Here is a 20,148-nt window from a genome sequence, read left to right on the forward strand (position 1 = left end):
ATCTCTCTACTGCATGTCTTATTGACTCGCAAGCGCTGTATCTGAATCCTCAAACCCAGCAGTGGCTCTCTGTCACCTGTGCACCCGGCACTCTGAGATATGATAATAATGAACAAACAGTTTGGTGGGATTATTTTGTTGCAGAAGCCATTTTCTGCAGCTCGATTCTTTGACTGCTTAAATGCTACTTGCTTTATTGTTATTTATACTGTTATACATTTATTTATATTTTTTGGTAATTTGACATTTCAGCTACCTTAGTCTCAGAAATATCGGGATTTTCAATTGCAACCATCGCTTTCTATTTTAAAATTGCTGTAAATTTACTCACCCTCAGGCCATCCAAGATGTAGGTGAAATTTATTTTCTTCAGTATAACAGTTTAGCAGAAACTGTAGTCCCTGGTGATTTATAAAATTCAAGTCAGTGGCTATTATCACTTAAGAGCATATAATAAAAGCATATACAGGCCGGACATATTTAAGAGCTGTGGCTAGGGCTGCATCGATTATGGGCAAAAATCATAAATCACAATTATTTTGGTCAATATTGTAATCACGATTATTCTAACTGGTCTCATGGCAAAAACATACCTGGGTGCACTTTTTCAAAAGACGTGAAACACATACCAATAAGTACATATCACTGCAGGTTTCCCGCAAAAATATGAACACTAAAACTAGACACAATTTATTCCTTTTTAACACAACTTTGCGTAGTTTCGATTAATAAAGCGTAGTTTTCGCACAATTACTTGAAGAGTATTATGTTATGACTTCAAAAACAATTTTAAAATTTGAAAACTGATGCTTTTTGAATGTTAGCATCGCACATATCCAGCTTCATATATCTATGGGTTTTCAAAGACGGTAGGTTTGTTCAGTAGCTCATGGAGTACACAGAGATGTACTTGAGAGGTGAGGAGCTTCGGTTTGAATCTGCTTAACTGTGGTTTCGACAAATCAGTTCAATTCTGCATATAATGAAGTTCAAATGGCACGGTTGCATCAACAAATGCATTTTATATCAGTGTTTGCATTTGTTAGCAAACACTATCCGGGTAGGTTTATGGGTTGGGGTTTGGTGTAGGGCTCATATTTCCAACACGATAGAGCATTAAATTTAGTTAGATAATCACTAAAAGTTAGGATATAAAGAGCACTAGTTTTGAGTGATTTGACTGTGTATACAGCATGTGACGGTCAGTGTCAATGAGTAAAGATTTTTTCTATGTTTATACTGCATCGTGGTAGATGCAGTAAGTCAAGATGTGGATTTTAAGTTGTTTGCAGCTGCCACATTAATATACGTGTGTCATATATTCAATAGATGTGCATCAGGTTGTGTGTATTTTGGCTGTTTTCTAGTGGCTTCGCTTCAAAACATAACTCATGGCAGTAAGAATAGAGTTTGGGCTGTCTGTTTTATAATGTTAGTTACAGAACATTAATCCCTGACATGAAATAATAGTCAGAAAAATCTTTTTTTTATTTTTTATTGAACCTTTAGAAAATCTTGAAAAAAATCTAATGTATCAAATATCATATTTGGTATGTCAGGGTTATGTTTCATATAGAATGATAAATGAGGGGGGGAAAAAAAAACCTTTTACAGGGCCCAAAGTAAATATGCAATTTTTGATATTGATATTTTATATTGTATATAGTAAAATGAAAATTTTGATACATTGTGGTGTACGTCAATGAGATGTTTATAATAATATATCAAATTACTGACATAAAATGCTTATAAATATCCAATGTCACTATATTTCTCATTAATATGTCTAAGTAAGATCGAATTTAAATGCTTAGTTATGATCAAAATTCTGTAGTTTCATATAATGCATTGCAATACAATAATGATAATATATTTATATTATTATTTATATAGAAAATAAATTTAAAGAAATAAATGTCCCTCAAAATTTATTATATTGGATATATTTTAACATGATTTTCTAAAAAATGATGTACAGATAATCAATTAACTTAAGTCCAGTAAATGTTCATCTTGACATATTACTATACATTTACTTTATAAAAAAAACTAAAAAATATTTTACAGCAAATCCACACCATGTACCATGACCTGAAGGTATTATAAAATAATGAGAAAAATTTGTGCACAACATGTTTTTCAGCAAGTATTAATCATGCTGATAATTTCGAGGTCTTAGAAATGTACGTATCAAATATCATACAGTAGGGTTTGTGCTAATGCCATACTTATCTCTCATTATAAATCTTAAATCTTTTCAATTGCAACCATCGCTTTCCGTTTAAAAATAGAAAATAATCAAGTAACATCAAATAGATTTCATTTGTGGAGTATTTGATTCACTCTGTTATCCAAAGTTGTTACTTTACAGCACAATATTGGGATAATAGACCATGACCATGATCTAAATTACATGTAGATTATGTGGTCACACAGCCCACTCGTGTTTCATACACTTCTAACAGAGTCAGAGATCCCAGATGTCCTGGTCAGTGATGGATGTCTGGCCACCCCAATTTCTTCAGTCGTAGGCAAATCAGGAAATCAGTGCAGAGATCCCATGAAAGACAAGCTGTCAGAGGATTTGATTGGATGAGTTATCCCTCGACTGACAGAATAGACAACACTTGTCTTTTTGCAGTCGAGAACAATGCCCAGAAGGAGTGGGCGGCACATGGCAGAGAGCAGAAACACACTTCAGTGTTTATCAAAGCTTTTCATATTAGCTTGAGTGTCCGAGGTGTGTTTCCTTGTTTAAACCGCAGTAGAACTGGAGTGAAGTGCTCTGATAAAGGACTCTAAATGGAGCGGGCCGAGCCTTTTATAACAAGGAGCGGCTAATAACACAGCTACAGGACAAATGGTCTTCACTTCCTGTCAGTAAATATAGCGTTTCACCATGATCTGCACTTAGCACGAGTGCTCCTATCACCTCTAGTGGAGGCGCTTTCCTCCCTCCATGTGGGTCACCTACATCGTTAATTCTATCCACATCGTTAATGCATGTTTGCTTCCACGCTATTGTTCGCTTTGGCTCGAGGCACCTGTGGTGCCGCCATCGTACGTCTGTAATTCATGGCACAGAACCTTCTTAGCCTGAATGTGGTTCTGTAAGTGTATTCACTTAGTGGGCAGGCCATCTTCATGAAACGTGCACTGTTGAAGGCATTTCGAAAAAGGACAATGTGTATTATTTCGTAAAAGGATTCTCTGGTTCTTATGGGCTTTTACATGGCTCGTATAGACAAAGCGGTGGAGATACACAGGAAATCATCAGGGAGAGTGAAAGGGGATGTGGGAGGAAACTAAACTCAATTTGAAGGTAATATTAAACTCAAACCTGTGTGCTAGATCTGATGAATTCACATGCATATCCCTTTGTATTTATCCCCTTAATTTAGAAAATATTTTCTTAAGTACACATAATAAATATAAAGTTTATTAAATATAAATATAAATTGTGTTAAATATAATGAATATAAAACATTAAATGTATATATAGAGAGATGAAGAGAGATATAACGCATATTATTTCTTCTTTTATATTGCATTCATTTTTGTTACATTTATAAATGAATGATAAATATTTATATTTTAATTTTGTATGATAGAAATATATGTAAGATAGTGTTTTTTTTTATTTATATAGAAGTTTCCATTTAATTATAACCATGTTATATGCATATTTTTGCATAGTTTTATAATCATGTTTGTACATGTTAATTGTCAGTTTTATATATATTATATATATATATATATTGTATATATAGTATGTATATATATATATATATATGTGTAAGTTATATATTAAATATTTTTATATACTATTTATACTTTTTTTCATTTTAAATGTAGCTAAATCTTTCCATTTTAATGTAATTACATTTAATTATGACAATTTTATGCTTTTTTTTAACAATTTTTTACATTTTTTACAGGTTTACAATTTCCATACTCTGTTTATGTTAGTAATTATATTCACAAATGATTAAATTGTCATTTATATTTTTATCATAAATAATAGAAATATATGTGAGTTTGTTTCTATTTAATCATTTTATTTATATTTATTTATTTATTTATTTATTTATTTATATATCACTTGTTCTCAGTTTCCATACTGATTTTTTTATGCAAATATTCCTAAAATAAAAAAAAAAAAAAAAAACACACACACAGAAATTCACAAATACAAAAATACAAAATTTCATAACATTCTGGACCCCAAACATTTACATGAGCTGTTTTGTTTTATACTACTATTTTTTTTTTAAAGCACACTTTGTGTTTGTGAGTGTTCAGTCGCCAGTATGGAAATGGTTAAAACTGACATTCTAGCATCTAGTCACTAATGATAACCCAATCCTAGATAATTGCCAAACCTCAGCCATAAAGAGGTGAAACATCGGGTAGCTGGGGCTCTTAAAACTCTCAGTGCCGAGCTGTTGTTTGTACTGAGGGGTCCTCGGTGGTGCCATCATCCTTGATTTAGCCTTGTGTTCTTGCAGGGGATGAAAGCTCTGGAGAGGAGAGCATAATCATATTCAGTGTCTGATGAGAGCATGAATCACAGCCATCTTCAGTTTCTGTGGTATGAATTCATATTCTCTTCTGAATCTGTTTAATTGTGCAGATCTAGAGAGGACGTCATCGAAGGCAGTTAAAATGCATGGGCAGCAGTTATGAAAACCCACTTATTAGATCAAAAAGATGGCAAACAGTTCGTAAATCCTAAATGAAAAACACTATGTTTGGACAGACGACAGTGTGAGTATTGACCCACTTGCAGTAGGCAACCAGCCTTAAGCCAAAAAGAAATTTGAATTTGTATTATTTATTATGCCTTCTTGTCTGCTGTGAGTCCCCAGTGTTCAGGCAGAAAGAAAAGGGTAAAGGCAATAACAGACAGAAGAGACCTAATTTTACAGACAACCTTGACCCAGATTTGGCTGGAGCAAGACTGAGGGGTCTCTGTGGGATGACTTTCCCTTCACACGTCGACTCCTGCAAGGAGCACATGTTTGTTTTTAACAGCAGTCTTGCTGCATGAGCATAACATTCACACAGTGTGAAACAGTCATAGTGTGTGGTCTCTAATTGTGGCATAAAAATCCCAATTTTAACCATTAAGTGCTGCTTAGAAATGCACAAAGCATTTGTTCGATAAACCTGCAAGACGACACGACTCCCGGCATGTTTGAAATTAAATCAGCAGTAAATGTGTCGTCACATGCTTCTGGTTCTTGATGCAGCTGTTTGCTTTTGTTCCATTTTTTTCTGCTTTTGAAGGATGGTTTACGATTGTTTCAATTGTTTAATGCTTGATTACTGCTTTTTTAAACACTTGCAGTTCAGTGTCGTGAAAAGATACATTTATGAACCAATCATTCCATGGTATTTGGAAGTGGAATTGAAAACATTGTTGTTTGTTGAAAGAGGAAGAATGGAAAGAAGAAGATTAATGGTAGGATTAATGGCCAGGTATTGAACATTTTCTCATCTCGAAGCACCACGTTCTATGTCTCTTTTTAGTTGATGGTCTGGCTGAATGTATTTGAAAAAGATTGACATTTCTTGGAGCTGCATTCACAAAACATTTTTAATGACAACAATTTCCCCAAGTACTATTTTCTTCTTATCTTCTAACTTAAGAAAAAAAAAATTCTGGAACAGAATGCTTCCTTCCTTCCTTAGTAAAAAATAGTCCTAATTTGTCCTAATAAATTTAGTTTTTTTTTTTTTTCCTTAAGAAGATGTTCATGAATCCTGCACCAAGACTCCAAGGATTGGACAATTTGATGGCATATGTTGCATTAAGATCTTCCCTCCGACTTCCTGCCAAGGACCTGGAGCTCTTTAAAACTCCTGAATTGTGTCAAACACTCGAGCCATCTTCCAGTTACCTGCCCTCTTATGCTTCCTCCTGCAGTCCTGAATTCCTGCAAATTCCACATTTGCTCCTTGTTAACTATTTCAAGAGGGAAAAGTTTCCCTTCATGCATAAAACATAAGTCCTTCGTTACATTTTTCCCACGTTCCCCTTGGTTAAAGTCAAGCAAGCAGGAAGACTTTTCTCTTTTTACTTACTTTTCCCTCCATCTCTAAGTGACTTCATACAGACACATTCGGTGGTATGAAGAGGAAGTTTGTCTGCACTGCCACATCGTCATCTTTTACCCTGTCTGTCGTCAGCACATCTCGGAGTCTCGCGTGTATGTGTGACTGTTAACCTCTGTTGCTGAAGAGTTTTTCAGTGTCCTCTGTTCAGTGAAATATGTTTCATGGTCATTTTTCCAAAAGCTTATCTCTCTTCTGCACTCTATCCTGTTTTTTTTTTTTTGAAAGCTTAAAAGGAGATTAAAGGATTACCAAAGCAAATTTACCGTGCTACCTGTCTGACATCACTTTAATTCTGTTTAACCTCCTTCGCTTTAAATAAACAAGAGTCCTGCATTGCTGCTTTGGCAAGAGAAGAGCGAAGTCTGTTAATAAAAGCTGGCTATTGTCCATGCTTTTATGCTTTTTTAACTTATAAGCATCTAATTCTAGAAATATTACCCTTTTTTTTAACATAACCAATACGTACTCATGTCAAAAGAGGTGGATTGAGTGGTACAAAATGGGTGGGGTGGTAAAATTAAAAAAGGTATATGATATATGGCACACACATAGTTGACAGATGTCATTCCTTTCTGGTACAGTGTCTGTAGGTGATGGAAGAAAGTTTCAGCAGATTATTTGCAGTTTTATGCAACACGATTTAAAATGGGGAAATTACCAATGGCAAGATTTTTTTTTTTTTATTCTTTTTGCTTACCTTGCCAACATTTTCACTGCATACCCCCATTACAATTTTTTTTTTTTTACTTTTATTATTTAAATATGTATTCTCTCTAAATATGTACTTCACCCTCATGTTTTTTCGAAAAACAGTGTGTGACTCCAATTGTGCAGTAAACACACAAGAAGATAATTTAAGTAGTTGTTTTATCCATAAAATAAAATAAGCATATTGGTTTTTACAAGAATTTTTATACAAACCTTTTTTTTTTATTTTATTAATTGTCCTCATAAATTTCATTAGTTTTTTCTTAAATGGATAGTTCACCACAAAAATAGAAATTCTGTCATTAATTTCTACACCCTCATGTCGTTCAAAACCCGTAAGACCTTCGTTCATATTTTAGTTTTTTTTGCACACAAAAATTTGTTTTGTAGGTTCATAAAAACTACAGTTGCAACCACTCAGAATCAGAATCAGAAAGAGCTTTTATTGGCCAAGTATGCTTGGCGCATCCTACAAGGAATTCTGTTTAGTGACATAAGCTTCCCAGTACACAGAGACAACAACATACAGACCAAAAAAAAAAAAAAAAAATTACCATTTGCTAATAAATAAGTGTAATAAGCAAATGTGCTATAAATGATAATGGAATAGGATTGAGTAAGATGCAGAGATGTACTTGGATGGAGACGGTAACAAATAAATAATAAGGATATTGCAAATTTTCTGTATTGCATAAGTGGGGAAACATTAACTGTTCATTGAGGTAGCCCTTTTCCTCACTCACTGATGTTGCATTGGCTATTTTGTCACCTGGTTCTTGGTACACCTTTCTTGACCGTGATCAGGGTAGTACCCCTTGCTGTCTATGGAGGGTCCAGAAAGCTCTCGATTTTCATCAAAAATATCTTAATTGGTATTCTAATGAAGGTCTTACAGGTTTTGGAAACGCCATTAGGGTGAGTAATTAATGACAATTTTTCCAATTTTTTTTTTGGTTGGACTATCCCTTTAAGATCTTCATGAATTCTGCCCCTAGACTCCAAGAATTGGAAATTATGTTAAGCTTTTAAAATATGTTATTTTAAAGTTATTTATAAAATATAAGTAGTCATTTGTGTTTTCTTTACAAAGACAAAATTTGCAATATAAAGCTGGTCTATCTTTGTTGATTATTGAGGCCAATGGTGAGTTTAATATATTTGTTATATCAGCTATTTGTTAGTCAGCCCACAATAAAATGCTCTGAGAAGCTTCATCTCTTAATTCATCTCGTTTAAAGATTCACCGTCAACAGTCATCGATGAGGCTATTTCTTGACTAGTATTCACCTCTGTATAATAATAAATAAATTTCAAGGCAATAGCTGTCGGACTATTCAATATCACCGTATGTTGAGAGCCAATTTTTCCCGGTATTTATGCAGAATCCATCAGGTTCATAGTTGAAAGATATGGTGAAAGAGATTAAAGGAAAGAGTTCTATTACAGGTTATTAAGGGTGGCACTCACTTTCAGAGGTGTGCAATGTTCACCCAGCGCATGATTGAAACGCATTCAGATGGGTTTCTTCCCGATTTAGACTGGTAATCAATCACCCAGAAGACCTAGCAACCACATAGAAAACAAAATTACAAATCTAGTTCCCTCAGTGACATCACATGTGTATTTAATACATGCGCGCAGTGAGTTCACGCCAATGGCATAAAGCATGCCATGCTTGAATAAGAAAACACTCACGAAAGTTATGGAGTGTGAATCAACACTAATTTTCTATTGAGGTGGGTAAATGCGCCTTTTCACATAATGTATTCATTTCATAAAAAGGCAAGACAGTAACTGCACATGACGGCTGCCACATCGCTGAGATGTTCAGTACTTGGTTGAGAACGTAAGCTTCATAACAGCGCTTTGGAATAGGACCCATGCTGTGTGCTTTTCTGCCCATAATTTTCCTCTCTAGATAATTGATGTACCTCTAAATGGTATTTTACAATTGTTCACATTTATTTTCCGTTTACTCATCTACATTACAGGTTATAATTATGTAGGGAGGGGGGTTTACATAACAGGCTTATTTATGCCTGATGGATGCTTTTGATGGTGATTGATGAGGACGTTTTTTTGTGGTCGTGCCAAAAAAAAAAAAGAACAACGGAAGGTGAAGGCGACGAGGTCAGCTAATAATGAGACATTACTCTTCCTTCTCCCTCCTCTGAGAGCCCACGGCTCCGTTTGCTCCATTTTTAGGACTCTCCTCTCGCCCCAGATGAAGTAAAATCGATAACAGAAATGACGGAAAAATTGTTCTACGGTTTAATTGAGCTTTAACATTAAGCAGATGTCATGGAGTGTAAAGAATGGTATATAAAACGTTTTTTTTTTGGCTAATCTCTGTTTTATTATGATGACTAACGGTCGAGTCACCAACCGTGCCCTGGGTGCTTAAACTCTAGCTGTGGTAAATCAATTCAGAAAGAAGACTTGGGCTGTTAGGAATATGTGTGTGATGCGATAGACTAATTTCAGAGGCATTTTTGCTGTTTGATTATTGCTGGAGCAGTCGTAAACGGTTATGATGTGACTCTGCTGCTTTTATTTGTCTGGCAGACGTTAATGAAAGTTAAACAACAAGCACACATCATTTCATTCTGTAGGATCAATATCTGTTGTTGTGGGGTACGACAGCTTTATAGATCTCTGTAATATAGAGCATGCATGCAGTATGTGCCTCTGGCCTACATAAATGAAATGTTAGGTGGGTGGACGAGAGAGATGGGAGAGAATGTCATTGTGAGACTCTGGTCTGATGTCAAACATAAAGGCTACAGTTCTGTATCGCAGCCTGAGGATACATGAGCTTCGGTTCATTTTTGGGTGGAGTTCGTATTTCACTCCAGCAATAGTCTATTTTAATTTTTCAGGTGGCTAATGGTATTTTCTGTCAGAAGTGCTCGGTGAACAGATAATAATGTGTTATGACTATCCCTTACTGCTCACTTATTAATGTGTGCGAGGGACACTAAGGTCTACATACGGAAGACAGCCTAAGTAGCGAAGTAGATTTTAGTAGCGGTGCCAACCCTAACACCTACAAAAATAAGGCAAAAAAAAATAATGTATGTAAATTTTTTTGTTGTTGATCATATTTATGATTGTATAGGGTATATAGTATATATATATATATAGGTAGTATATGTTAGGATATGTGATATATCATATTATTGTGTGTACTATATATATATAGATATAGTATCGATAATATAAGATAGAAATATATATGTGTGTATATATATATATGTATATATGATGTATTTAATGATAATGTAGGTATATATAGCAGTATATATATATATATATATATATCCGAATAGTATATAGTATCGATATATGTAATAGTAGAGTGTGGTGATGTATGTAATGTGTGTATTTATCTATCACAGAATATATATATATATAATTATATATATATATATATATATATATAGTATATATATATTATATCGTCTATATATATGATATATATGTTATATATAATAAATATATAGAGTATTCTAGATTCGAGCTATTATTATTAACTAGATTGCTCTTTTGTAATTTTTTGTGTGATTCATTTAGGAATGGAAACAATGGGTGTACATCCATGGTTGTGATCCATAATATATTATTTTCGGAAATGTAATTTAGGCATTTACTTCAGATATTTACTTAATATTATCATTTAAAAGCAATCTATATATACACGGTTATTATGTTCTTATATAAAAGTGTGTGTGTTTGTGAGGATGACAGTGCTGCAGCAAACTAAATTTGTGATTCTTTTTTTTTCCCCCCATACCAAAATTATTATTGCTCCAACTGTTCCCCCCCCCTCTTGATTTCTTCTGTCAGCCTTTTTTTGAAAGTTTTGAATATATAAAACAAATGCAAAACGCTGTGGACATTGTTTGCTTTAAAGGGGGATTTCGGGTGCCCATTTTTCACAAGTTGTTTTTTTTAGTGTCATCAGATTTTTTAGGGTCTTTATGAAATGTCTGTAGCACACTGGTTAAAATCCTCAGTGGTTGTGTAAAACTAACAACACCCTTTTTACCTTGTCAAAAAAAGCTCTGTGCACAGCAAGCCATTTTGGGTGCATGTATCTTTAAATGCTAATGAGCTCTGATTACCCTGCCCCTCTCTTCCATGGAAGAGAAAGGCGATTTAAAAAAAAAACGTCTGTAGGTGCAGCAGGAGTTACAAACAGTGGGTACCTATTCTTCTTTGAGTTTAAAACTTTTTACAGAACCTGCTTTGAATTGTCCCTTGTTCAGAAAGCAGTCTGGAGTGAAATGATGATTTGCGGAGACTTGAATGCAACTTGGGTGTACTCGGTGGCTCATTACCATCAAAAACAAAACTAATGCACTGTGTCCTCAGTGGCTCTCAATGAAGACTCTTATGTTCACTTTTACATCCAGCTACAAAACATCTGCATTGCTTACGAGACATTGTTATCACTACAGTTCGTCAGTGTTCATGGGCGGGCCTTAAGCAGTATGATGTCATATTTTTTGCGAGATTAAAAAAAAACTGTTATGGAACTGTAATAGGGAAGCATTGTGTTAAATATATTCTTGACCGCTGAATATTATAAACAGGAGTTGTCTATCACTATACATATGAAATATCATGAGAAGCAAACACATTCTGTAGTGTGTGAATCTCAGGAAAGAGTCTTTATTGTTCTTTTTGTTGTTTGACCTGCATCTCTTTTCCCTTCGTTTTCCTTAAATTTGTGTTTACATGCTTTAATCAGCTGTGTACTGAAAAACAAATTGGTTTGGCACAGCTCAGGGCTCTACACTAACACTGCTTGGGAGCGCTCGTGCCCTTAGGGGCTCAGTCCAGATTTCGTTTTGTTTTTTTTTTTTTTTTTTTTGAGACTTTAATAATAATGTGTTGACAATACACATATTCACAAGTTAATGCTGAAAACTGAAGTAGTACAGCAAAAAATTCAGAAACATAAGATTAATGTGGGATAGAGAACATACAGACACTTTCAAAAATTAACTTTCCTCAGATCTGAGTGAGGAACATTTGATGAAGAAAAATATATTGAATATCTTTAGAATAACTGGTTTTTAGACAGTAAAAAAAAAAAAAAAATTTACAAGAAATACAATTTCTGTCCTTTTACTTCACGTATGTTATTTAGTTAACATTTATTTAATTATTTTAAATTGTATTTACTTTTATTTGTTAGCACTTGTAAACTTGTAAAATTTTGGTTCTACATCATTTTTTTTAACATCTTTAACAAAACATTGTATATTGCATAACAGGTCACTGTTTCGTAAATCGCTATTAATCAAACTTTTTTTCAACATGCTTTAATGATTGGTCTGTTAAGTGTTATATATGTAATACTTTTTTTTTTTTAGAATTAAATTATTGAACCGTCACATTAGTATATGTGGTGTAATTAAAGTATCAGCTAAACACAAACACTGTAGACAAAGCAAAATAGTGGATATCCCTAAACCAGTGCATTGGGCTCTTTGTTAACTTTTGAAAGGCAGCCATTCGCAGTGTAATTAGAATGTAAGGTGTTTACATTCTGATAGTATTAATATGTTAGCAAGATTTGGTCAGGTGTCAGATGTCAAGAATGCATTTTCACATTCACACACACCAGTTTTCCACACACAAATACTTACGCTGTAGAGCCCTGCAGCGTGTGCAGTGCACAGAGGTCTGTAGTGCCAGAGGCAGATCAGCGCCGTGTAAAAAATGATGACATTGGTAAACACACTCCAGAGGTGTTTTGCACGCCTTTCCTGCTGAGGCCTTTACCTCATTTTTAGTTATTAAGAATTCACTACCAGAGGCTAGAAAATATCCTCTTGGAGTCAAAACAATTGTTCATTAATTATACACGACGTGCATGGACTACTTTGCCATCCAGTTGCATCACACATAGAAAAACATTCACATAAAACGCCTCCAAATTAAACCGTTAAGAGTACTTTAGCAGTACTCAGTTCCTTCTGGCCAGAGCTATTGTGTGTAATTTACTGTCTTAATGACATAAATATCTTACACGCTCTGTTGTGTAGAATTAGGCTTTAAAAATAAAGTGGAGAGTGCCGTTCTTTTAAAGCTGTTATCTTCGTGTCATTACTCGGCAGTAATTTATCTTTGTAATTGGTGCAGACACAGAGGGCCCGCACTGAGCGGATCTGCTGTTGCGGTAGTAACAGCTGGTCAGGAGCTGTAGCTTACTGGTGGCTTCCATTACCAGGCCAGAGTTAAGTTTGTCAACTTTTAGTTGGAACCGTGCCAGTGAAAGTCAATAAAGGCGGCTCTAATCACAGGAAGAAAACACCGGCAGCTCTGTAAAATAAGGCCATGAAATCAACCTGGCAACCATGATAGATAGTTATTAATGATGTTTGAGTACTGATAAGAACTTTGAAAAGTAATTTATTCTTGAACCTCTGTGTGTGTGTATATAGATATGTTGTTAATATTAAGAATATTCTGTTTCATTCTGAAATACGTCAAATTACATAAGTTGCTGGTTCAAAATGGCCAATTTTAACTGGTTGAAGGTTTTCAGAGCAACACAAAATGTATATACACACAGCTCATGAATTGCTGAGTTACTGAATTAAACTCAATCTCTCCCTTCTTTCCTCTTCCCCATGCAGTGGGATCGGCAGAAACTGGCCATGGGCGTCAGGAGGAAGCAGTATTCTCGCCGAATACGGGGACGCTGCATTTTGGAGTTCATGCATCTCAGCGAGCTTTCCGGGAGACCAGATTTTGCCGAGAAAGGTGAGCAGTAGTTCAGGCGTTACACCTCTGCAGTGTATTAAACACCACATTGAACTAAAAGTGAATTTGGAGGAGTGGCCATCAACTGTTCGAGGAGCTGACCAACAGTGACCCAGGATGACCTCTGCTCGTAACCGTTATATTGATGCTCGTTTCACTGCAATTATCAGATCTGATTCTCTCCAAATGAATCCGCTGACCTGACCTGCAATATAGACACAGACAAATGACACTATTACAAGCTCTGAATGAGGCTGTACAAAACTGTGAAAGTGACCTAGTCTGTAGATTTATGAGTCCTGTCCCCTGTAGGAAGACATCGGTCGGATCAAAAAGCTGTTTACTGACATTCTGCTCCATAGCGTACTGTATTGGATGAGCTTAGTGATGGCTTAATAATTTGACGTGATGATATAAGAGATACGTGCTCTGCCGTTGCAGGTAATGAACATCAGAAAGGTGCTGAATCGACTGGACAAACCTCAAGGGTTGTACCCGAATTACCTGAACCCTAACAGTGGACAGTGGGGCCAGCGTAAGTCCACAAACATACACACACATACTGAAGAACTTCAGGAGAATTCATAGAAATGTAATATTCTAAAGAAGTTTACCCAGAAATGTCATTATTAAAATGAGCGTCTTTATCCACAAGTTCAGTGCTCTCTCTGAGTGGAATTAATGTGCAAGTGTTTTTCTTAGAGATCTGATTTGTACACAAAACACTCTTGTGGTGACTGTTTTTGTCACTGGTATTTGTAAATATAAATATATGTGTGTGTGTGTGTGTATTATATCAATATATGTAATTTATTTATATATATATATAATATATATATATATGTATAAAATACCTGAGGGCAAAGCAGAACATAGTTTTCTTGCAACGGAGTTTCTTTCAAAACTTTAAAACTTTGGCAAAACCAGCGACAATTTATTCCTATAGGAGCCTGGGAACTTTTAACCATGACTTTGCTCACCAGCAGACTGATAGAAACTTTGTGTCTTCATTTGTGTTGCCGATTAGAGCCAGCCTTTGACATTTTTGGGTGTGATCTGGAGCAGACGGTCTGTGGGCGTACCGTATGAGACTGAGGCTATGAAAACCGCTGGCAAAAACCCTGACACTGTCAATAAATGTCGACTTTCTTCATTTTGCTTTCGGGATTAATTATGCAACACAGGCAGAAATATACACACTCTTTTCCTTACATTCATCCTCTAGATGACACACACATCAGTAGTTTGGGATGTTTTCTGCTGGTCCCGCAGCATCTGAGGCCTTCTCTGCCGCATTAGCTAACTTTTCGTGCCATCCTCGCTCCGAGGGTTTTATATTGGCGGCTTAGCGTGGGAGCCAGCAGCACTGTTTCAACTTCATGGTCAGCGATGACGCAAACGTTTGACGGATGATGAAGAGCGGAGAGAACGAGAACAAAGATTCTGCAGTGTGTGTAGTCGGGATAAACGCACACGCAAACGCATGAATTCTGATGGAACGGAGCGAAAAAAGAGGGAGGCTTTTGAGCTGTCAGAATGTAGCAATCCGAAAAAACCAGTTTTCTTTTTTGTGCATCAGACCAAGTCCTTTTTTTTCCGCTTTGACAAAAGTCGTGTTGTTTAGATGATCGTAAACAAAAAATGATCTGAGATGGCAGCAGAGGCCGCAAGGAAAGATGGGATAATAACGTACGGACTGCACTTTAAAAAACCGCTGTCTGTCAGTCTTTTTGCTTCACACAAGTAGCCCAGAACAGTCCTGAAGGGCTTTCCATATGGGTCAGTTGTCCTGTTTGGGTTTGAGCAGCTAGTAGCTCAAGGGGTTGACCTTAATGAAACAACAACATGAATCAACCATCCTACATATTCACAGTCTACCCTCCATTTTACCCTTCCTCGCATTTCTTCTGCTTGTCATTTCTCATCTATACATACATCAAAACTTAGTTTACATTGTCAGAAATTTCTCGTTTCAAAGCAGGAACACATCATACTTTCCGGTTTACCCTCATATGTTGCGACTTTTTTTTTTTTTTTAATTTACAATTAATTTATTCATTTATGTAGTTTATTTGATGTTGCAGCTAAATAAAACTAACATCACATAGTAGTTTTATTTAAATGTAATTAATGAAATTGCTAAAATTTAATTTTAATTACAAATTTAAAAAAAAAATTTTTTTATAGTAATTATTTGTAACAACAAAAATTATTAAAGCGATCGAATTCAAAATACATTTTTCATAAACAACTTTTAATGTAATGATAGGAATTATTCACGTAGAACTTTTATGTTTAATGAATGTCAATTCACTCAAGACCTCCTTTTTTTTCCAAACCTGTATGACTTTCTTAGGCGGAATAAAAAAAAAGTTTGGTTTCTTTTGTGTGTGTGTCTGTGATCGTGCATGTGGACCATACAATAGAAGTCAGAGTGGTGTTCAGTGTTTTGATTTGACAAAAACAAGTTTAGCCATCCTTCAAAATCTATCTTATTAGAGTTTCCACAAAAAAAAAAAAAAATGTCCAAAAATACATGTTTGGGAATATACATAATACAATTTTAAGTAAATAATAGCAGCCGGAAGTATTGCCAGCCCAAAAATGAAAATAAATAAAATAAAATTAAAATATTTATTTTACCATAATGTTATACACAGAAAGAAAGTGTGATGGGTGTGCACAGCCAAAAGCAAAATCAATTATTTGCAGTATTACATACAAAGAGTCAATACAAGGACACGGAATAGACCAAAACTTTGCGTGGGGTGTTGCGTATGTAAATTGAGTGATGCGATTGCAACGAAGTGTAAGGTAGTTTCACCTCAATCGCCTGTCTTTTGCGAAAGGTTGAAAAAGTTTAACTTGAGCGGGAAATTAGCATGATGCAGTGTTCACGCAAGCCAATTGGTTGAAGAGCTTATTGACGCGCATCCGGTTTGTATCAGAAAAAAAGAGGGAGGAGAGCAAGTGCAATGTTTCTATACACGCGAGTGATGCGAAAAAACATAACGACACCGCCGAGGGAGTAAGTGCGCTGTAGTATCGGCGATTTGAAATAGTTCGCTTTGCTTTTGGTGTGCCAAACACCATTAGGCAGAATATTTTAAGCTGATCTTTTCCTTATGAAAAAATAGTTAGTGATTTTGATTGTCAAGATCCAGAATGGACAAAAATGTCTCACAGAAATAGTCTATATTAAAAGTTTTCTGAAGCCACAGTTGCTCTCGTGTGGTCGCATTGCATTTGTGAGCCTCACACCACGGTGAAAAGTCGTGTTCATATTTATTTGAGTAGACAAAGAAAAATATGTTCCTGAGTTGGGCTGTAATTTAGTCATTTTGAATTTCGCTTTGGTGGGATTACTGTGTGTGACTCATGGCACAGCAGGTTTCGCGTTGGCACTTGTGTATATAGACAAGGCTGCGACCAAAGCTCAGATAGTATGACAAATGCCATGTATCAATGCCACCATTACCGCCACTCTCTGAACAATTTTTTTGGCTTCCCCTCCTGACCCTTCCCCCCTTTTTTCTGCCCCATGCCCCTCCTACCGCCTCAGAGGTTCCTGGTTGTACATCGGTCCGCCCTGTCCTCACGGCTGTGTGCTATCCAGCCCCTACTCTCGCGCCCAGACGTATGGTCCCTTACACAATTTTTCCCACAGGGCTCTGTTGTGTAACAAGCTCAGCCTGGTCTCTCAGGTTTTGCTCAGGATAGCACTGGCCAAGAGCTGAACAGGCAAACGACTCCTGTTTTCCTGCTGTCAGGCTTTTACCAACAGAAAAACCGCACAGGTCCTCTGCCAAAATGAAAGCCCTTAACTTACCAACAAGGTAGTGACATGAAATTTGGAGTTTACTGGGTGTTGTTTATAACGTGTGTGAACTGTTATTCATGAAAAGTGGGAAAAAGTCAGTCTGATGTGCTTAAGAAGTTAAATAAGGTGGTACCAGCCACAAGGAGTGACTCCAAAGTCTGGCACCGAGGGCAAATCACAGTCTTGCCATGAGTTGATCAAAGATTGTTCCTCTGGTAGAGAGTCGTAAAGGTTTTTTTTTATTTTTATTTATTTTTTGTGAGCCCTTAATCGAACTGAGCTTCTGGTGTCGTGCTACTGCAAATAAATGAGAACGACAAAGACACTCTGACTGTTTATACAAGGGATAAAGCAACTGCCAAAAAAAAAAAAAAAACAAAAAAACCAAAAAAGTGGCTATAGTTTTTTGTTGTCACTTTGGTTGCAGCGTGGCCTCTCCGTTGTCCTTGTATGTAACATTCTCGTTGATAGGGCACTGTTATTTAAAATTTACAACTACCATTGGAAAGGGGGTAAGTGGTCAGTATTTTGTTCTTCTGCGCAGGCGGACACATGAAAGTTGAAGCATATAAAGCCTTTTATATTGCTACACATAAATAAATGTTTTTTTTTTTTTTTTTTTTGTTTTTTGTTTCAAATATAAATAGTGGTCATTATTCAAATCAAAAAATTGAAATTATTTGTGAAAGGGGTCATGTGACAAGTGACACTCAAACTGACTGGGCAGTATATAGGATGCTGAAGAAAAAAAAAAATCAAGCGTTGCACCCATCCATAGGAATAAAATAACATTATAAACAAACTGTAATACAATAGAAAAACCAGATTTTTTAAACTTTCGAAAAATATGTCATGTAATAAATTTATAGGTTTTTACTGCATTTTGATTATATTAATCCGCCCATGGTGAGTATAAGAGACTTGACTCTTAATCTTATACTGATCTCCACACTTTTATATGTACACTTTAATTGATAACCATAAGTATCGAAAACATGCTGTGTCGATAAATAAAAATTAATCTAAACCACTTAAAAAAGGAAAACAAAGTCGAGGAAAAAATGTAAACGGACAAAAAAAAAAAAAAAAAAAAAAACGCCGAGAAAAAACAAAAAGAACCAGAAAAAAAAAAAAACGGAAAAATATGGTAAACAACTTAAAATGGAAGACAAAAAAAAAAAAAATGGAATTAGTGAAAAAAAAAGAGAAAGCAAACAATCAAAAAGAATTTTGGGAAAAAAAAAAAATTAAACTGAGTTCCATAGGCACTACATATTAATTCACGGGAGGTTTCATTTAAAATTCATTAAGTCCTTGTTTCATTTTAATTCGATGAAAAGAGATTAGAATATAGCAAATACTGTCGAATACATGAGTGATTTAAAAGGAACAAGACCTTTTAACAGCATGATTCAACCTGTATGTTCGTTTAATTTTAGTCAAGTATACCTAGAAATTAAATAAAACTATCCTTGATGCATCCAATTAGAATGAGATGGTGCCATTCTGGGATTTTACAGCGGGAATTAATAGGTGAGAAGTGTCTTTGAATATTAAGTGTTGATGCTATATTGTGAAGCTGAAGACCATTTATTAACGATGAAACATTACAAAAACTGACGGCGTTTTTAAATGTTGTACGAACTATTACGGCATTTGTACGAAAAAGAACCTTTTTACTTTGACTACATGGTGCTTGTAGGGAAACGAGAAAAGGCTGTCTGAACAGCATTTACGACCTGGATATAAATACCACGGCTGATGTAGCACCTGTAGCTGTAATTGTTGGTTAATGCATTGCTTTAAAACCATATGAAAATCAAAGAGGAGCCGGCTATTAGACAGGTCAATTTATATTCATTGGCCCCAGGTGCACATTGTGGCCCCAATGAGCTTGCAGAACTTTTGCGATCTCACCCAGCGGAAAGATTAACAACAAATTGCCAATGCCAGGAAATTTAGAAAATTTAGCAAAATGGTAAGCAATAAAAGTCCCCTCTTGACATATTGACATTAAGACTTGTTAAAACTAAAGCCCTGGGGAATGCTTGTGTTTCAATTTCGGTGCATTTTCTCTGAAGAGTAGCAATAAGTACAGTGTCTATTTATTATTACTTAAAAACTTATTATACAGGTATGTCGAAACATGACACTCTGATTCCCCTCTTGAAACGTATCGTATACACAAAACAAAACAGTGCTTAATGATGGTAATAAATATACCATGCCGCATTGAATCATCAATCAGAAAATCACAACAACCGAGTACTGCCGTCCTCAGCTCCACAAAATTCTAATCTCTCCAACACACAGTGGGACCACGGTGGACAGCACCCAGGACAGCACTGAACACACTGCCCCCACATTCACAAGCCACCTGGAAAACACACACACCCGGTTCAATCTTCCTCCATTACACGCACAGTACCTAACCCCCCAGCAAGGATTATACTAGATAAAAGCCATACCACTAGCAAATAGATCAGATATAAAATGAATGCGTGTATAATGCGGATGATTAGTGCTTAAAGCTCATGTACAGTAGTAACCTCAATCTTGTTTTAAATCTCAATTTAACGTTTATATGTGACCAATTACGTTTAGAAAAACAATGTACTACATTGCACTTTCTGTATGAACGAGTTGTTTCTATTCTTGTATTCATTCAGAAGCTGTCATTTAAGTCTATTTTTGTAATACAATATCTTTGTGGTGACGTTGCT

At 35.6% G+C, this 20,148-nt stretch overlaps 1 protein-coding gene across 1 annotated transcript in view; it reads left to right on the forward strand.

The window, feature by feature from the left end:
* Positions 1 to 17,419, forward strand: part of LOC122144782 (mannosyl-oligosaccharide 1,2-alpha-mannosidase IA-like) — a 48,504-nt gene extending 31,085 nt beyond the window's left edge. The window contains exons 4-7 of the mRNA XM_042755940.1: positions 13,479 to 13,605; positions 13,918 to 13,968; positions 14,047 to 14,140; positions 17,310 to 17,419. Of these exons, the coding sequence (XP_042611874.1) occupies positions 13,479 to 13,605; positions 13,918 to 13,968; positions 14,047 to 14,140; positions 17,310 to 17,419 (382 nt within the window). The remainder of the gene's footprint in view (positions 1 to 13,478; positions 13,606 to 13,917; positions 13,969 to 14,046; positions 14,141 to 17,309) is intronic.
* The last annotated feature ends 2,729 nt before the right edge of the window (positions 17,420 to 20,148 follow it).

This window comes from Cyprinus carpio, unplaced genomic scaffold, assembly GCF_018340385.1.
Source record: "Cyprinus carpio isolate SPL01 unplaced genomic scaffold, ASM1834038v1 S000006759, whole genome shotgun sequence".
In the NCBI taxonomy this organism is placed as follows: domain Eukaryota; kingdom Metazoa; phylum Chordata; class Actinopteri; order Cypriniformes; family Cyprinidae; genus Cyprinus; species Cyprinus carpio.